The sequence below is a fragment of the Mauremys reevesii genome, linkage group 15 (assembly GCF_016161935.1).
Source record: "Mauremys reevesii isolate NIE-2019 linkage group 15, ASM1616193v1, whole genome shotgun sequence".
Lineage (NCBI taxonomy): Eukaryota > Metazoa > Chordata > Testudines > Geoemydidae > Mauremys > Mauremys reevesii.
The window spans coordinates 3,359,777-3,379,787 of NC_052637.1; the positions used below are offsets into that span (position 1 = coordinate 3,359,777).

At 54.5% G+C, this 20,011-nt stretch overlaps 1 protein-coding gene across 1 annotated transcript in view; it reads right to left on the reverse strand.

Moving 5' to 3' along the window:
- Positions 1–4,266: 4,266 nt before the first annotated feature.
- LOC120383928 (zinc finger protein RFP-like) overlaps positions 4,267–20,011 on the reverse strand; it is a 78,350-nt gene continuing 62,605 nt past the window's right edge. Inside the window, exons 6-7 of the mRNA XM_039502257.1 lie at positions 6,541–6,600; positions 4,267–4,905 (exon numbers count right to left, since the gene is read on the reverse strand). Coding sequence (XP_039358191.1) covers positions 4,388–4,905; positions 6,541–6,600 — 578 coding nt within the window. The 3' untranslated portion in view covers positions 4,267–4,387. The remainder of the gene's footprint in view (positions 4,906–6,540; positions 6,601–20,011) is intronic.

The following is a 20,011-nucleotide window of genomic DNA, read 5'->3' on the forward strand; positions in this document are numbered from 1 at the left end:
AGTGCGGTTCCTGCCAAGGTCCAGTGCTTTTCCTTCCCGTAATGTGCCACTGCACCCAGGGGCGGCTCTAGCTTTTTGGCTGCCCCAAGCAGTCATGAGCGGGAGGCGCCCCGGAGCCGCGGGAGCAGCTCCGCTTGAACTGCCGCAGTCATGCCTGCGGGAGGTCCAGCTGCGGGACAAGCGCCCCCTCCGCAGTCATGCCTGCGGCAAGTCCAGTCGTCCTGGGGCTCCGGTGGACCTCCCGCAGGCATGACTGCGGCAGGTCCGCCAGCCCAGCCTGCCGCCCCGGCAGTAGGGGACGCCCCCTACATTTTGCCGCCCTAGGCACCACCTTGTTTTGCTGGTGCCTAGAGCCGCCCCTGACTGCATCCATCCAGCATGTGCGCCTAGGAGCACTGCTGGCTGCTGGGGCGATTTCAAAGAGCCTGGGGCTCCCAGCCACTGCCACCACTACCAGGCACAGGCTGCTGCTGTGACTGGAGGCCCCGGAGGTCAGACGGTGGGTTCCTGTTTGTGGGTTGCTAAGCAGAGACAAACACCCCAGTGCAGCCCAGATTTAGGCACCTATCCGTGAGAGGGGTGTGACTTAGAACACCCCTTCCCCCCTTGTCGGCATCTCCCATTGGCTAACTTACATGGCTCCCCACCTACTGAGGTGGCTTTTGTGAATCACATTGTAAGGTGCCTGTGTCGCCCTGGCATTGTCTAGGGAGTTTAGGCCCCTGACTCAGTTCTGAGGGTCACAGTGCTGCTGTCCCTGGGATTTTCTCATTGCCTAAAAATTACTCACTGTGATTCTCAGCATTGCAACACCTGAGTCCCTGCATGGATTGCACCCTGTGCAAACAGTCACCTCTCTGCAGAGCACAGCTGAGCAATTCCTGATTGACATTGGTGTGCACAGGACAGAGGCAGAGCACAGGCTGGAGAGTGACACATCACACAGTAAAATCCAAACTCTCTTCCCAGAGGCACAATATTCCTTGCAGCTGGAACATTAAAGTGGAACAAACAAGAATTATTGTTTGTAATGTTTTATTTACAGTAAGTTGCTGGAAAGTAGCAAAGTAAAAGGAGCTAAGAAGGAGCTTTAATAACCGCAGCAGGGAAAGGAGATCCCCAGCTACTGAGAACAGTTTTCTTTATGGCACTAAAATTGCACCAATGGCCAGGAATTAATATAGGGAATTAATGAGTTACAGTCTCACTTTCAGTAACATGTAATAAATCTCCCCGTCCCGCTCACGTTCCCTTTCCTTCCATACTGTCCTTTTCTATTCATTATTGTTCTAGCCTCACTTTCCATCACTCTTTATTTCCCTGTCTCTCGCCTCCCTGTCACAGATCATCCCCCTCGGCTGCTCTCTTCTTTCCCTGATCTTATCCCTTCCCCTCGTGCTGATCCCAGGCTGGGAGCCCCCAGTGAGATCTAAGGACACAGATCTGTACAAAACGCTCCTGGCTGCTGCTGCTTCTCCCCAACCCCCAAACCCTGATTGATTCATGCTCATAGGCGCCGACTTATATGGGGCTCTGGGGCTTTAGCCCCATGAATAAATCCCAAGCAGGGGCTCTGCCCCACCAATGTTTTTTCTCCCCTGCTTGGAGCGCCCCCCGCCGCTGCCGCCGCCGCCGCCAGGGCTGCCCAGAGCCCTTTAAATCCCAGCCGCAGCCGGGAATCAGAGGGCTCTGGGCTGCCTGCTGCAGCGGGAAGCCCAGAGCCCTCTGAGTCCCGGCGGCGGCTGGGATATAACAGGCTCCGGGCTCCCCGCGGGTGCAGGCAGCCCAGAGCCCTTTAAATCCCAGCAGCGGCTGAGATTTAAAAGGCTCTGGGCTCCCCGCGGTTGCAGGCAGCCCAGAGCCCTCTGATTCCCGGCGGCGGCTGGGATTTAAAAGGCTCTGGGCTGCCTGCTGCAGCTGGAAGCCCAGAGCCCTCTGATTCCCGGCTGCGGCTGGGATTTAAAGGCTCTGGGCTCCCGCGGTTGCAGGCAGCCCAGAGCCCTTTAAATCCCAGCCGCGACGGAATCAGAGGGCTCTGGGTTGCCTGCTGCAGCGGTTGCAGGCAGCCCAGAGCCCTCTGATTCCCGGCCGCGGCTGGGATTTAAAAGGCTCTGGGCTGCCCGCCGCAGCAGGCAGCCCAGAGCCCTCTGATTCCCGGCGGCGGCTGGGATTTAAAAGTCTCTGGGCTGCCCGCCGCAGCAGACAGCCCAGAGCCCTCTGATTCCCGGCCCGGCTGGGATTTAAAGGCTCTGGGCTCGCCGCAGCGGGAAGCCCAGAGCCCTCTGATTCCCGGCTGCGGCTGGGATTTAAAAGGCTCTGGGCTCCCCGCGGTTGCAGGCAGCCCAGAGCCCTTTAAATCCCAGCCGCGGCCGGGAATCAGAGGGCTCTGGGCTGCCGGCTGCGGCGGGGAGCCCAGAGCCCTCGGATTCCCGGCCCGGCTGGGATTTTAAAAGCTCTGTGCTCCCCGCGGGTGCAGGCAGCCCAGAGCCCTTTAAATCCCAGCCGCGGCTGAGATTTAAAGGGTTGTGGGCTCCCCGCCGCAGCGGGCAGCCCAGAGTCCTCTGACTCCCAGCCGGGGCTGGGATTTAAAGGGCTCTGGGATCCCCGCGGCTGCCAGCAGCCCAGAGCCCTTTGAATCCCAGCCTCTGTCCGCTGATTGCCCCCTCCCCAGACCCCTGCCCCAACTGCCCCCCAGAACCTCCACCCCCTATCTAAGCCCCACTGGGCCTTGTTCCCCCCTTACCCCCTCCCGAGACCCCGGCCCCTCACTGCCCCTTGGGACCTCAGCCCCTATCTAAGCCGCCCGTCTCCTTGTCCCCAACTGCCCCCTCCGGAGACCCCACCCAACTCCCCAGGACCGCACCCCTACCTGTCCCCTGATAAACCTCTTAGACTCCCATGCCTATCCAATTGCTGCCTGTCCCCTGACTGCCCCTTCGAACCTCTGCCCCATCCAACTCCCCCTGCTCCTTGTCCCTTGACTGCCCCCCGGAACTCCCGACCTCTTCGCCAACCCCCACACTGCTTACTGTGCCACTCAGACCAGCGTATCTGGCTCCATGCAGCTCCAGACAGTTGCTGCCATGCTCCCCCATGGAGCCCACAGCCCTCTCCCACCCCCAGCACCTGCCTTCCAGATTTGAACACCTCAAAATTCAGGAGTGCTCAAGCTTGGTTTGGGCAGCTTTTACTTCATTTCTCCCAAATCAGTTTCCCCTGCAAGGTGCCAACTGAAGGTGTTGGAGAACAGAGAGATCAGGTGGCCTCCTAATGCCTGGAAAAGAGACAAAGGCCAGAGGAGGGAGTGCCAGTGCCTGTGCGGACTTCTGGGAAGTGCACGGTGTGGAAGGGGATGCTGTGATGCTTTGGAACATCTCCATACAAAGCCAGTCAGGACTCTGGGGGAGCCTCCTCTCTCGGAGCATACTGTCTCCAGGGCAAGAAGCTTACACCTTCCTGGGTCTGACCTCGGAGCATTCAGCATGCCCTTCCACGTCATGCACTTTCCAAAGTGAGTCTGCCCAGGCTGGTCCTGGGGCAACCAGAGGTCGCTGCACCCCAACTCTGCAGTCAGATGTGACTCTCAGCCAGACAGTAAAACAGAAGGTTTATTAGATGACGGGAACACAGTTTAAACAGAGCTTGTTGGTACAGAAAACAGAACCCCTCTGTCAGGTCCATCTTGGGGGGTGGGGAGCCCAGAACCAAGTTCTGGGTCTCTCCCAATTTCCCCAGCCAGCTCCAAACTGACACTCCCTCCTCTGGCCTCTGTGTCTCTTCTGGACAAGGAGGCCACCTGATCTCTTTGTCCCCAACACCTTCAGTTGGCATCTTGCAGGGGAAACTGAGGCACCCACACAGCATTCAGAGAAAATATTAAGAACATTCCCACTTCATCACAACAGATGCAACAAAATATAATACTCTATATTGAAGTAGGCAAGTGCTGCTTCTGACTTTCCACTTTTAATTGACCCTTGTAATCTTGTGGCACTGACGCGTTGTAGCTTCATTTTATATCGGCTTACAGGGCGGGAGCGGGGGGGCACCACCATTTTGGGCCCCACCAAAAATTATACAAACCTGCCGCCTATGTTCATGCTGTGTCCCTGCCACCCCCACCTCCGTATGTGCCCAGCCCGGCTGTTAGTGCTGCCCCCTGCCCAGCCCCCACCTCTGCCCCTCAGGGCCCCTCCTGTAGCCCCAGGGGTTCTGCCCCCTCCTCCCCCCATCCCTGAGGCTGCAGAGAGGGAGGGGGAGGTGCATCCAGGGGCCATAGAGATGATGGGGCCAGGGGCTGGGTAGATGGGAGTTCCCCAAGATCATAGAGACTTGGGTCCATAAGGCTAGAGAGGCTGATTTCCAGTTACCCCCTATGCTGCCTGTCTCAGAGACACAGTCGGAGCCAGGGGTCTGTGTCACAAACCCAGAACCAGGGTCGGATTCTCTCCCCAGGGACGGAGCCCGGTGGGAAAGTGAAGATCGGGGCCTCGTCAGCAGCATCGATAAATGTCACCTGCGCCCGGTCACAGTCCAGACAAACCCGGATCCTGCTGGGGGCCCGGCTCAGGGGCAGGGGGGTCACAGGGGAGGTGAGAGCCCGGAACTGACCCCACCACTGCTCCACAGCCCAGATCCCCCCTTCAGGGCCAGGGCTGATCCCTCCCTTCCTCCTCACAGACTCTCTGGCCACCCCCACAGCCCAGCATTGCCCATCCCCCACCTCCACCTCCCAGCAATGTCTCCCCGAGGTGAATCCCTCACAGCCCAGCACACAGGGCCAATAGTCAAATCTCTCAGGGTTGTTGGGCAGTCGCTGCCGTGTGTCTCCCCGTCTCACACTTTTCCGATCCTCAGACAGGATGAGTTTGGGATGAGCCGTGTCTGGATCCAGAGTCACATTCACTGGAGAGAGAATCAGAGCGTTAGGGGCAGAGCTCAGTCCTGGGGGAGGCTGGGACAATTTCTCACACTCCCCAGCAGCCCCGTCCTGGCTGGGACAGTCCCAGATCCTAGGGAACTGCCTCTGTCCTGGACAGCTGAGGGTACATCTAGACTACCCGCTGTATCGGCGCGTAGTGATTGATTGAGACACGATATATCGATCCCCGAATGCGCTCCTATTGACTCCGGAACTCCACCAGCACGAACGGCGGTAGCGCAGTCGACAGGGGGAACCACGGACGTCAATCCTGCACCATGAGGACGAGAGGTAAAGATACTTCGACTTCAGCTACGCTATTCACGTAGCTGAAGTTGCGTATCTCAGATCGACGCACCCCTCCACAGTGTAGACCAGCCCTGAGACTGAGCAGAGATGTCACTGCAGCTCCTCAGTCTTTGTAACAAGTCCCACTTCATTAGTTTCTCATTTATCACAGAGGCTTCAGCTCCCACATCCCGCTGCTGGTGTTGCCCCATTCCCAGCAGCACAGACACAGCCAGGAAGGCATCAGAAGTTTTTATTGAGAGACCAGAAGTGGCAGAAGCTCCCTGCCCTAATGCAGCCTCCACTCCCAGGCCAGGGAACAGAGAGGAAGGTGCAGCAATGGGGAACAGCCACTTAAGAGCAGAGAGTAGGAGGTGGCACTGGGTGTGGTAGCACCATCTCCAGCCTAGAGAGAAAGGAGGAGCTGACAGTCTCACAGGAAGAGCATCTCCCAAATCCAGGAAGAAGTGAGCAGCTCCAATGAGAGAGCCCAGCCCTGCCTAGAGGAAAGGCAGGATGTTGGAGAAGAGCGATGGGGGACCCCCTGCACCGGGGTGAAGCTGAGGGATGTGGCAGGGAGCTCTGTTCGCGTGTGACTCAGTTAAGAGTGTTTCTGTTCATCAGAATGGGCATGAACTCAGCACTAAGGGTGGTGTCAGGACTGTTTTTGTGTCCCCGCCCCCTCCGTGGCCCTGACTGAGGCCCTGCCCCCTGGCCAGGCTGGGAGATTTGCCCGCTATGGAGAGCCCCTGACACTCCACCTGCCCTGGACATGGGTCCATGGGCCTTTGGCAGCAGTCCCCAGCCCATGTCCCCATTCCCCGGGGTGCACCACCCTGGGCAGGTGGAGGATCCAGGGCTCCCCAGTGCAGTCCCTGGATGGCGGCTTAGTTCTGGCTTCTGGCCTGGCCAGGGCCTCAGGGAAAGAGGAGCAGGGGTGGGGCCATTGAGAGGCCAGCACCAGGGCGAGATTGATGCTGCGGGCAGGGGCTGCACTACACAGAGAGGAGCTGATCAGTTGCCCTTCCCAAAGCATAGATACTGCCTGCAATGCTCCATGCCTGCCCAAGGCTTGCAGTGTGGGGGGCAACGTGGCCCTCTTCCTGCAAACTATGCCCATGCTGAAAAGTGTCCTGGTCATCCCACCTTTAAAAGTGTGTGGGGGGGGGGGAGGGGAAAGGGGGCGCTGGATCTCCTTACTGTTTAATGTGTTATTTTTAGGGCTGTGTGGTCGCTGTCAGTTTGGTTGGTAACTTTAGCTACAATCTCATGAAGACGTTTTCTCTGGAATTTTCTCATAATTTAAAGGCAATCTTCACCTGCAGACTCACCCTGTCTGTGTGCGCCAAATGATCCTCCCCTTTTTCTCTCCAGTTCAGACGGCAGAGTGTCTTGGGGGAGAAAGGAGAAGAGAGGTGAGATTTCAGACTTTCTTATTCATAAGTGCATCCCCACTCTGAAACTGTTTTATAATTATGACAGAGAAACAGACAGAGAGGCCCAGAGACACACTCAGGTATTTAATATAAAAAGGTCTGAAATCTATTTTCCCCTCTCAATCAGGCATCTCTCAGCCATGGAGCCAGCAGCCCTACAGCCTCACAACTATCCCAGGACACACAATCTGTAAGAGATTTACTTTTCCCTCCTCATCCCCTCCCCCCCTTCAGAATCCAGTTGGTTTGTCTCATTCACTTACTGCCTTTTGTCCTAACCTAGACCCAGATCAAACAAAGACTTTGGCATAAAGGTAACTTTACCCACTTGGGTCCCTTTGATACTAATGGGATGTTCAGAGTTTATGAAATTCTGGCTCTAACTGTGAGCTGTTGGGTCTGTTTACTCAGCACCTCTACAGAGAGCAGCACGACGGGGCCTCATCCTCCATAGGCAGAAATGGAAATAATAGTAAAATTATTTTATCAAGACGGAAATTGAGGTGAGGGAGGATTGGCTCAAAGGGTCCAATTCCCCCCTATACTGGCAAAAGGAGAGGGGAGGGGCCATTTGTGACTCTGCTGTTCAGTGGCTGCAGGGGCCGGTGCAGACCTTGGCACAGGCTGAGGAAGTTCTGAAGCCAGCCAGAGCTACATCCCTGTGACAATGGCCCCCGTGTCTCTTGCCCAGCATGCAGAGTGTCAGAGGCCCAGCTTTACACTGCCCACGTCCCTCTATCCCTCGTCCACCCCCTCCCTCTTCCACCCGCCCTCACCACCCCCACCATTCCCAGCCCTCTCAGGAACACGCCTTGTGCCTGCAGCTGCTGGGGAGGAGGCAGCAGACGCCCCTGGGCTGGAGGGATCCCTCACCATAGGGGAGGGGCTTTCTCCTTCTGTACAGCCCATTTGGCCCAAACAAGCTGCAAATGGGACCAGAGCTCAGTGATGGGCTGGATCCGCCTTTGAGAAATGTGCCCCATGGCTGGTGATGGGGCAGTAGACGGGGAGGGCTCTGAGCTATAGAGAGTTCTTTGCCACGTGTCTGGCTGTTGGGTCTTGCCAAAATGCTCGGTATTCAACTGACCATCATATCTGGGGTGGGGAAGGGATTTCCCCCCAAGTCAGATTGACAGAGAGCCGGGGGATTTTTTTCCTTCCTTCCTCTGCAGCCTGGGGCACAGGTCAGTTGCAGTTTTAAACTAGGGTCAGTGGTGGATTCTCTGTAACTTGTGTATCTATTGGGCCCAATGCTAAAGGATCCCCCCCCCAGCCTAAGGGGAGGATCTACAGCAGCTCAGAAACCCACTAATTGCGGGGAACAACTAATAAAAGAACAGGGACAGGAATGTGGTCAAAGGGTCATAAGAAGGGAGCCTGACGGGGACACCGAGCAGAGAACCCTGGACAGCGCCCACTGCTCCTCGAAGGCATCAAAGGAGCCAGTGGATGCCGCCCAGAGGAACTCCCTCCAGAGATGTGAACGGACTTAGGATCGGAAACAAGCCCCACAGTCGCAGGGGTCTCCATTGGCCAACCGCCTCTCCCTGGTCACGTAGATGGCCATTTTTGCCAGGGCGAGGAGGAGGTTGACCAGGAGGTCCCGTGACTTCGTGGGGCCACGGATAGGGAGTGCATGGAGAAGGAGGTGGGGGGAAAAGTGCAGCCAGAAACGAAGCAGGATATTGGTGAGGAGCCGATATAGGGGCTGCAGCCTGGCGCACTCTACGTAAACGTGCGCCAGGGTCTCCCTCACGCCACAGAAGGGGCAGGTGTCTGGGGCAGGGGTAAACCGCACCAAGTACACGCCTGTGCTCATGGCCCCATGGAGGAGCTGCCAACTGATGTCCCCGACGGGCCTCGGGACCAGGGTGGAGTAGAGGCTGGCCCACCGGGGCTCCTCACCCTCCAGAGGTGGCAGGAGGTCCCGCCACTTGGTGTCGGGGCGGGACATGAGGGTGAGGAAGTGAACGGTATGGAGCACGAGCACGTAGAGTTGTTTCCTTGGTGCGGTTTGAAAACGGACCGGCTGCAGATCGTGCAGCCGGCTTGTGGAGAAGGGGCGGGGGGGCCAGTCGGGTCTACGGGGCAGGAGCCCGATGAAAAGGTCCGGAGGGCCCGGGGAGGGGGGTGGGCGGGGCGTGCCCTCACGCAGGACCCGATCGAGGTAGGCCCGAGCAGCGGGCGGCAAAGCGGCCCTCACCTCCTGAAGTACGCGCCGGGGAGTACACGGTCTGGAGAGCCCCATCCGCCGAGCGAGCGTCAGGGGATCCAGCCAGTCTCCCCGGTCGTAGTCCAGGAGGTCTCCGACCCTGGTAGCTTCCGCCAGGACCAACTTCTGGCGCACCGCGGGGGACTCCGCCACCTGCACACGGAGCTGGGGGTTGTGTAGCGGGGGCTCCGCGAGGAGATCCGCCCCCTCGGTGGCCGCCACGGACCTGGTCGCAGAGAACAGCTTCCAGGTCCGGAGGAGGTCCTGGTAGAAGACCGGTAGCCCAGAGAGGTCTCGCGGAAGGCCCCTCGGGTCGAGATAAAGGAGCTGCCGGTCGTATCGGAGCCCTCGGAAGCGGCGCAGGAAGGTGTGCGCTAGGGCTCTCCATGCCAGACTACCCGCACCATAAAGGAGCCTCTGGAGTGCCTGGAGGCGGAAGACGTGGACCTGAGTGCGGAGGCACTTCAGGCCCTGCCCTCCCTCCTCCAGCGGCAGGTGGACTGTAACTTGTGTAGCGGGGCAGTTACTCTGTTCCTGGGATAAAAGGAGGTAAAAGGTGAATAGCAGCTGAGGTCAGCTGACTGGGGAGGCAGCCACAGCTGGGGCCACACCCAATTAGGTCACAGCTGGTCCTGGGAGCACAGGGTACCTCAGACAGAGCAGTGCTGGGGAGCTCTGGCCTGGCAAGTTCCCAGGCTGAGGCCTTGCTAAGGGCCAGGGATGGTACTATGGCTAGAAAGGCAGTAGGTCCAACCCCTTTGCTAATGATGAGTGGACATTGTGGACTGCAGGCTGCCCCAGAGAAAGGGGGCTAGATCACTGGCAGTAACCACTGAGGCAAGGTGGGTATAGAGGGTTGGGATGCCCCTGGGAGAGGAGACCCAGAGTGTGGGGGTACTGCTGTGGGCAGAACCCCACGGTAAGGGGCACTGGGGTCCAGGAGGGACATGGGGGGGCCTGAGGCAGGAGAGACACTGGCCAGCAGTGGGCGCTCTGGATCTGGAAAGTTAATTCCCGCACTGACTAACAGGAGGTGCTGCACTGCTGAGTGCTCAACCTGTTACACCTGAAGTTTTAAAAGCATGTTTTGAGGACTTCAGTAACTTGGCCAGAAGTTAGGGGTCAATTGCAGGAGTGGGTGGGTGAGGTTCTGTGGCCTGCAGTGTGCAGTTGGTCAGACTGGATGATCATGATGGTCCCTTCTGGCCTTAAAGTCTTTGAGTCATTTCTTAATTTAACAGCATCATCTAAGTGTGAACCAATTGATCAGCACCATTCTCTTCTCAGAGGCTTATCCCAATTTCCATTCCTAAATCCCTTCTAGGTACCTTTGAACTTCCCCAGAATCTCCATTAGCACAATTGTTTTCTGGGAGAAACCACTGACTCGCTCTTCCAGTTCAGGAGAAATCTCCTCTGGCTGCTGGAACTTCCCCTTCTCACACCTGGAGGGAAACAATTTCACGTGATTATATTTTACTGTGTGACTCATTATAAGTTCTGGCTAGTGAGTCGCTGCTCTAACGGGCCTGGAGTTAGAATTCCTCGAGCTCCCCCAGCCTCAGAGCAGGTGCAACACAACCCAGGCCCAAGCAACCCTCTCTTCAAAGGTCATTAATATTCTTCAACTCTGGTCTGGAGAGATCAGCTCTGGGGACAAAAGGGGAATTGAGTCTCCATGGCCAATTCGCTCCTTGGCCTCCATGCTCTGAGGGACAGGAGGTTCCCAGGTGAAGTGCTGTAGAAATCTGCCTCTAGGAACTAGACTCAGACACCAACTACCCCTTCCCCAGCTCATTTCTCACAGGTCTCCAAACAGCCCTCAGATGGGGAAAGGCTCTTGAAAACTACTGCCCTGGGCTGAATAGTGACAAGGACCCAGCAGTGACAGGCCCATATTCCATCTCTACAATCCTGAGGCAGCCAGTCCCCCAGGAACGTGACATCTCTACGGAATATTTGAGGTCAGTCTTTCCCACTGACTGGAGAATTCCAGAGTCTTCTGTACAAGAGTGAGCACCCCAGGATGGAGCTGATCAGCGAGATTTGTATCCAACATGTGATCTGCCCACACATTTTGCTATAGAGCCCTGGGGAGATGTGGTGCTACCCTCATCATCAAGCTCTTTCCCAGCATTGTGGAGTACGAGGGAGCCACATACCTTCTCAACGTGGTTCTGACATCCTAGAGGAGAGAGAGACAAAAGAATTTCAGTCCTCTCTGACACACACACACACACAGGGGATTCCAGGGAAGGGATTTAGGAAGTATGGGGGAAGAGACCCTGCCCTGGGCCCAGGGCCATTGATTCCCTGAGCTAATGGGGCTTTTCCATCTTTCATATCTTTGTGACTCTGCTAAGAATAATACTCACTCAGATGTCAGTAGTGCACATGCCGAGTTACACTGAGATCTCCGACTTCTGGACTCCAGTGTTTATGATTCAGCAGCCCGCTCCTCCCTCTGTGGGGGTCTGGCATGTTTCTAATGATGAGTGCTGGTTTCCAATTGTCCCTGGGGGTGCTCAACCCCATGCCCCACCTCCACTCCAAACCTTTTCCCAATGCCACACCCCAACCCAACTCTTCCTCCTCCCACTCAACCTCCACCCTGTCTCTTCCTCGCCTCCTCTTGTGAGCTGCCATAAATATAAAGGAAAGAGTAACATAAAATACCTCCCTGCAGCTGTACTGAATCGCTTTACCTCTAAGGAGTTAAGAAGCTCAGACAACCTGGTTGGCTCCTGACCAGAAGGACTGATAAGGAAAGAAGATACTTTCAAATCTGGTGGGTTGGGGGAGGTTTTGTTTGGGCTCTGTTTGTTTGTTCCCTCTCCTGATAGAGAGATAGACCAAGCAGGGACAACATCTCCTGAAAAGCTACCTGAAATGATCCATCTAAGATTACAAAAATTCTAACTAAGGCAAGGACATGCGTTAGGTTATTTTTTTGTTTTAGCTTGTGAATTTTCCCTATGCGAAGAGGTAGTTTTATTCCTGTTTTTGGAACTGTGAAGCTGAGTCCAGAGGGGATTCCTCTGTATATTAAATCTTTTTATTACCCTGTAAAGTTACCTTCCATCCTGATTTTGCAGGTGTGAATCTTGTACTTTTTTCTTTATAATGAAGTTCTTCTTTAAAGAACCTGATTGATTTTAGTGTCCTAAAGATAAGGGTCTGGTATGTACTTACATTAAAGGCAATTGGTTGGTATATTATTCTCAAGCCTTCCCAGGAAAGGGGGTGAACGGGCCTGGGGGGATATTTTGGGGGAAAAGGGATTCCAAGTGACCCATCTCTGAATTTTTGTTTAAATCACTTGGTGGTGGTAGCAATACCATCCAAGGACAAGGAAAGGAATTTGTGCCTTGGGGAAGTTTTTAACCTAAGCTAATGGAATATAAGATTAGGGGGTCTTTCATGTGGGTCCCCACATCTGTCCCCCAGAGTTCAAAGTGGGGAGGGAATCCTAACATGAGCACAATCCCTCCCCGCTCCACCCCCTCCCTCCCAGCATCTCCTGCACACAGTGGAACAGCTGATTGCAGCAGGCAGATGGTGCTGGAAGAAGGGGGAGGAATTGATCGACAGGGCTGACGGTGTGTAGCACTGAGGGGGAGAGCTGGCTGTCCTGGAGCACCCACCTATGTTTCTCATTCAGGGTACGTCTACACTACGGGACTATTCCGAATTTGCATAAACCGGTTTTGTAAAACAGATTTTATAAAATCGAGTGTGCGTGGCCACACTAAACACATTAAATCGGTGGTGTGCGTCCACGGTCCGAGGCTAGCGTCGATTTCTGGAGCATTGCACTGTGGGTAGCTACTCCGTAGCTATCCCATAGTTCCCGCAGCCTCCCCCGCCCCTTGGCATTTCCGGGTTGAGATCCCAGTGCCTGATGGGGCAAAAATCATTTTCGCGGGTGGTTCTGGGTACAGCCTCACCCCTCCCTCCCTCCCTGACAGCGGCAGACAACCGTTTCGCGCCCTTTTTGCTTGGTGAACCGTGCAGACGCCATAGCACAGCAAGCATGGACCCTGCTCAGCTCCATACCGCAATCGTGGATGTTTTAAACACCTCGCGCACTCTCGTGCAGTATATGCTGAACCAGGACCTTGAACCGAGGCGAGTAAGAGGCGGATACGGCAGCGGCGATGACAGTGATGAGGACGTGGACACAGAATTATCTCAAACCGCGGGCCCGGCGCTTTGGAGATCCTGATGGTAATGGGGCAGATTCTATCCATTGAACGCCGAATTTGGGAACGGGAAACAAGCACTGACTGGTGGGACCGCATTGTGTTGCAGGTGTGGGACGATTCCCAGTGGCTGCGAAACTTTCGCATGCGTAAGGGCACTTTCATGGAACTTTGTGACTTGCTTGCCCCTGCCCTGAAACGCCATAATACCAAGATGAGAGCAGCCCTCACAGTAGAGAAGCGAGTGGCGATAGCCCTGTGGAAGCTTGCAACACCAGACAGCTACCGGTCAGTCGGGAATCAATTTGGAGTTGGAAAATCTACTGTGGGGGCTGCTGTGATGCAAGTAGCCAAAGCAATCACTAAGCTGCTGCTACGAAAGGTTGTGACTCTGGGAAACGTGCAGGCCATAGTGGATGGCTTTGCTGCAATGGGATTCCCTAACTGTGGGGGGGCGATAGATGGAACCCATATCCCTATCTTGGCACCGCAGCACCAGGGCACCCAGTACGTAAACCGGAAGGGGTACTTTTCAATGGTGCTGCAAGCACTGGTGGATCACAAGGGCCGTTTCACAAACATCCACGTGGGATGGCCAGGGAGGGTTCATGATGCTCGCGTATTCAGAAGCACTACTCTGTTTAAACGGCTGCAGCAAGGGACTTACTTCCCAGACCAGAAAATAACAGTTGGGGATGTTGAAATGCCTGTCGTTATCCTGGGGGACCCAGCCTACCCCTTGATGCCATGGCTCATGAAGCCATACACAGGCAGCCTGGACAGTGGTCAGGATCTGTTCAATTACAGGCTGAGCAAGTGCAGAATGGTGGTGGAATGTGCATTTGGCCGTTTAAAGGCTCGCTGGCGCACATTACTGACTCGCTCAGACCTCAGCCAAACCAATGTCCCCTATGTTATTGCTGCTTGCTGTATTCTCCACAATCTCTGTGAGAGTAAGGGGGAGACCTTTATGGCGGGGTGGGAGGCTGAGGCAAATCACCTGGCCGCTGATTACGCGCAGCCAGACACCAGGGAGATTAGAAGAGCACACCAGGAAGCGGTGCGCATCAGAGAAGCTTTGAAAACGAGCTTCATCAATGGCCAGGGTACAGTGTGACTGCTGTGTTTGTTGATGAACACCCAACCCCCTTGATTGACTCAGTCCCTGTAAGCAACTCCCCCTCCCCCTTCGAGTACAGCTTACTTATGCAAATAAAGTCACTCTCATTTAAAAAGCATTAATTCTTTATTTTTTCATTATAACAAGAGGAGAGAAGTAAGGGTGTGCTTTGGGAGGAGGAAAGGAGGGATGGAGAAGGCCATTAAAAAAATTCAGAGTAACGGCATCCTTCGGGTTGGGCTGTCCACGGGGGTGGAGTGGGCGGGTGCACGGAGCCTCCCCCCACGCGTTCTTACACGTCTGGGTGAGGAGGCTAAGGAACATGGTGAGGGGGGAGGGTGGTTATACAGGGGCTGCAGCGGCACTCTGTGATCCTGCTGCCGTTCCTGAAGCTCCACAAGACGCTGGAGCATGTCAGTTTGATCACGCAGCAGCCCCAGAGTTGCATCCCGCCACCGCTGATCTTCCTGCCGCCACCGCTGATTTTCCTGCCGGTCTTCCTGCCGCCACCTCTCATCTCGGTTGTCCCTCCTGTCCTCACGTTCATCCCTCCTGTCCTCACGTTCACTGGCCTCTTTCCTGTAATTTGAAACCACGTCCTTCCACTCATTCAGATGAGCTCTTTCATTGCGTGTAACTTCCATAATATCTGAGAACATCTCATCTCGCGTCTTCTTTTTCCTCCGCCTTATCTGTGCTAGCCTTTGGGATGGAGGAGGGACGCTTGAAAAATTTGCAGCTGCATGAGGGAGATAAATATTTAGAAAGATACATTTTACAGAACAATGGTTATACTCTTTCACAGTGAAAAGCACTATTCACCTTACATAGCACATGTGATTTCCCTACAAGGTCGCATTTTTCATCTTAATAGTGACTGCTTGCATCTCTGGGGTTACAGATCTCACAGACACAGGTCCAGGCATCAGGATTCAGCTTGCATGCGGCCATGGTAAGCCACTGTCTCAGTGATTTACCCTCCCCAACGCATGGCTAATACCACGCTAGCTCCTGCTAATCAACAACCTTCCCCCTCCCCACCCACTGCTTGTCCGGTAGCTTGGGAAGCTCGCCTCGCCGGTGACCAAACAGAAAAGATCATCGGCATTTCACCCTCCCCTCCCCCGCCGCTACGTGCAGGAAAGTGTTTTTAAGCTGCTGCATTCCACGAACCCAGTAGAAAAATGGCCACCCCCCTTACTTAAATTCCTGATTTTTAACCAGGTTATCCTGAACGATATCACTTTGCTGAGGATAACAGAACAAGATAAAGAGCGGATGCTTCTTGAATGCCAGCAGTCCCGGGACCATACGCTGCGATGCTTTGCCACGCAATGATACCTGATTACTTGCTACATGCATGGCATGGTAAAGTGTCCTACCACGGTGGGCAGAACAAGGATGCCTTGCCCAGAAACCTTCTGCAAAGGCTTCTGGAGTACCTACAGGAGCGCTTCATCGAGATGTCCCTGGAGGATTTCCTCTCAATCCCGGACATGTTAACAAACTTTTCTAAGTAACTATACTGTCTGCGAATGCATCCCAAGTCCTCAGGGCAAATCAATCATTAAAAAAGGCTTGCTTAAAAAACACTGTTTGCTATTTGCAAAGGTACACTCACCAGAGCTCCCTTCCAGGGCGTCATTCTCTGCAATAGTTGCTTGCGAGGGCTGGGAGCAGGGTAATTCCGTCAGGGTGATAAAAAGCTCCTGGCTGCTGGGGGTCACGGAGTGCTGTGTGCTCTCTGCGAGGTCTTCCTCTTCTTCTTCCTCTTCATCTTCCCCGTCTGCATAATCCTCAGACATGGCAGAGATTACAACCCCCACCTCGGAATCCACAGTCAGGGGTGGGGTACTTGTGGCGCAGCCCCCTAAAATTGCATGCAGCTCAGCATAGAAGCGGCATGTTTTTCGACCTGCACCGGACCTTCCGTTTGCTTCTTTGGTTTTCTGGTAGGCTTGTCTGAGCTCCTTAACTTTCACTCTGCACTGCACGGAGTCCCTGCTGTGGCCTTTAGCAGTCATAGCCTTAGAAATTCTTTCAAATACTTTTTCATTTCGTCTTTTGGAACGCAGTTCTGTTAGCACTGAATCATCTCCCCATATAGCGATCAGATCCATTACCTCCCGAGCGGTCCATGCTGGGGCTCTTTTTCGATTCTCAGGAGACTGCATTGTTAACTGTGCTGATGAGCTGTGCGTGGTCACCTGTGATGATGAGCTCTCCACGCTGTCGAAGCAGGAAATGAATTTCAAAAGTTCCCGGGGCTTTTCCTGTCTACCTGGCCAGTGCATCCGAGTTGAGAATGCTGTCCAGAGCGGTCAGTGGTGCACTGTGGGATAGCTCCCGGAGGCCAATACCGTCGATTGCGGCCACACTAACCCTATTCCGATATGTTAATACCGATATTAGCGCTACTCCTCTCGTCGGGCAGGAGTACAGAAACCGATTTAAAGAGCCATTAAAATCGATATAAGGTGCCTCCTAGTGTGGACGGTTGTGGCGTTAAATCGGTTTTACACTCGTAAAACCGATTTAAACGCCTAGTGTAGACCAGGCCTCAGTCTCACCTGTAGGAATTCACTCGCTGGCTTCTGACACTTCCCCTCCAGCTCACGGATCAGCTCACTGAGATGGGAAATCTGCTCAGAGAGTTTACTGACATTTTCATTCTGGATCCTCACAATCTCCTCATCCAGCTTCTCCAGCTGGGCCAGCAGGAGTCGCTCTTGTTCCTCCAGGAACTGCTGCAATTGCTGAAATTCAGACACAATCTTCTGCCTCTCGGTTTGTGTTTGTTTCTGTATGAAAATAGGGCAAGGGATGGTCAGGGACATGGATGGAGCCCAGGGTCTTTTTATGGAGAGCTGAGTGTGCAGGAGGGCGATTTTCTTTGAAAATCCTAAGATTTCTGACATTTGACTCTACCCTGTGGGTACTAGGCAGGGGATTCTCTCACACCTTCCCCTTTGGCCCCTGTATCCCTGTGAAAGGGATGTTTCTCTATCAGTCATGGTCAGCATCTTCTGTTATTTATGGTCTGTGGAAATTCAGACCCAGAGCAGCAGGAGGCAGGACTCAGCACTACACTAACAGAGACGTCAGGGCAGTTAAAAGAAACAAATGTTTTTAAAATGCACAAAATGTCTAGGCCCAGTGGACAAGCACTTCACAGGGACATTCAGTTCACTTGGGGAGATTTCTGAGTAAGCCACAAAGGCTAGACATTAACTCATTAACTGAAATGAAAGCTTAGGGCTTGTCTATGCATGAATCAAACCAGAAATCCATGATCATGGAGAAACACACACATAAGCCCCTGTTCACCAAGGCCACACAGGAGCCTGCCTCCAAACAGACCTCCCACTATCAGTCTCTGCTGTTCATAACAACAGGCACCTACCAGATATTCCCGGCAATTCCTCTCTCCAGTCGCTTTCAATCCCAGCAGCTTTTCTCTCTCTTCCCTCAGAGTCTTCAAATGGGCCTGGATTCTTTCCTGAAGAAACAGAAATGATTTGGGAGGTTTCATCTGGATAGTTGAGAGGTGCTTGGAAGTAAGTGTTTTTCCACCGAAAACCCAAGATGACTGTGGTTCTAATCACATTGTGACATCAGGACCACCAAGGAGATGAAACCTCTTTAATGGAAACTAGGAGCGTGTCACATTCAGACTCGTTACCAATTCTGGTTCAGTGTTTAGTAATTAGCAAGAGATCTCAGTTATACCCAAGCTTTACTGGTATTTGTGAATTGATTAGTGGTACAGAGCATAACAGGGCACTGCAGTCACATGGGGGTGAATCAATAAACCTGTTTTTTGAAGGTTTAACAAAGTGATACAAATCTCAGAAGCCACCAGGGTTTAAATATGGGCTGGGATTTCAGCCCTGAAGCCCTGGGGCTGCACTGGTTGGGCAGAGCTGGTCTAAGCACCAGGGCAAAACTCGTGAGATGTCGGGAGGCCATTCGTCTGGTTTGAAGCTGCACAGTCCAGTTTTGTGGAGCACTGTCCCTGTCCGGTTGGGACCCAGCACTGGATTTGGCTTTGTCTGGTGCAAAAGGGAGAGGAGGAGACTCAGGCTGCAGGAGGACACCCGTGAGGGTGGGGGCAGGGCTGGGGTGGCACCTTCATGCAGAATGATGCAGGCGGGTGGCACGCTGGAAAAAACTGGTGGTGGGGTCCACGCAGGGTGACTGATACTGGTGAGGACGGGCCCATGAAGGCAGGCGTGGGTATAGCCGATGTTCTGGGGATGCCTCAGTGACCACCCTAATTAGACATGATGCAGATTTGTATAAAGAACGGGTTGGGGGTTGCCCCAGTGCTGTCCTAACCCCTCTCCATGGCAATGCCCCCTGGGCAGGTACCCCACGGTCCCATTCCCTGGTAAAGATCCCGAAAGCAGTGCATTCTGGGAGATTTATAAAGGCTGCCTGGTGGGACTAATGGAACGGCTCTGGCTGGTCCTTGCCCACGTACACAACAGAGCAGGTCAGACTGGCACCGGTCAGCTCCAGCCTGGGGTTGGTTTTGCTACATTCCAGTGAAATCCCAGTGGTACTTGGCATGGACCAGCGCTGTCTGGAGCCCTTTTGTGTGCGGACTGAAGGTGCTCGGAGTCCCACACAGCATTTAACCCAGTGATCTCCTCTAGTGCAGGCCGGCAGCATCTGAGTTAAATCCCTCGTGGAGCAGCACAGGAGTTCAGAATCCCAGTGAGAAACCTCCTCTCCCTGGTGGGCCTGGGACCTTTATCAAGGCGTCTCTCCCTCCTAATGGAGACTCTTCATCACTGGGTGGGGCTGATGCTAAGATGGCAGCATGGCAAAGTGGTTTGGGTCTTGGACTGGGTCTGGGGAGATCTGGGTTCTATGCTAAGCTCTGTTACTGACATGCTCGGTGACAATGTGCAACTCGCTGTCCTGCTTTGTGCCTCAGTTTCCCTTCCCACCTTTTGTCTAGCTAGACCAGTGGTAACCTACCAGTCGATTGTGATCAACTAGTTGATCCTGGAGATTCTCCCAGTCGATCGCAATCTCTGGCAGCTGTGCAGCACTCCCAGAACGGGCCAGCCTGCCCCTGCAGCCTGGGGTGAGGGCAGGGTTCTCTTCACATAGTTCCTGCCTGCAAGCAGCACCCCCCACAGCTCCCATTGGCCGGAAATGGGGAACTGTGGCAAATGGGAGCTGCGGGAGTGGTTCCTGCAGAGAGGGGCAGCGTGCGTAGCCACATGCTCCCCTCCAGGGGCCACAGGGGCACATTGGCCCCTTCCAGGAGTGGCGCAGGGTTGGGAACTCTGCAAAGAACAGAGGGCCGCCCTTAGCCCCGCTCCTCTACTGACCAGGAGCTGCTTGAGGTAAGTCAGTGCTGCCCAGCTGGAGCCAGCTTCCCATACTCCCTCCTGCACCCTAACACCCTGCCCTAGCCCTGACCCTCCTCCCAGAGCCAGCACTCTGTGCCCACACCTGCACCCCTACCCCCTGCCCCAGCCTGGAGCCCCCTCCTGCACCCCAACCGCCTGCCCCAGGCTCAGCCCAGAGCCCCCTCCCCGACTGTAAACCCCTCAGCCCCAGCCCAGAGCCCGCACCCCCACCTGAATCCCAACCTCCTGCCACAGACCGGTGAACGTGAGTGAGGGTGGGGGAGAGCAAGTAATGGAGAGATGGGGGGTATGGAGTTAGCGGTGCTTCGGGCTGGGGGTGTAGATCCTGCTTTCAAGATTTGATATTTTGCCTCTCTTGCCACATTGCCAGGCCATTAATTTTGTTATAGCATCTCCTCACACAATGAAGACTTTACAGGCTGAATGATGAGTAACATATGTGCCAG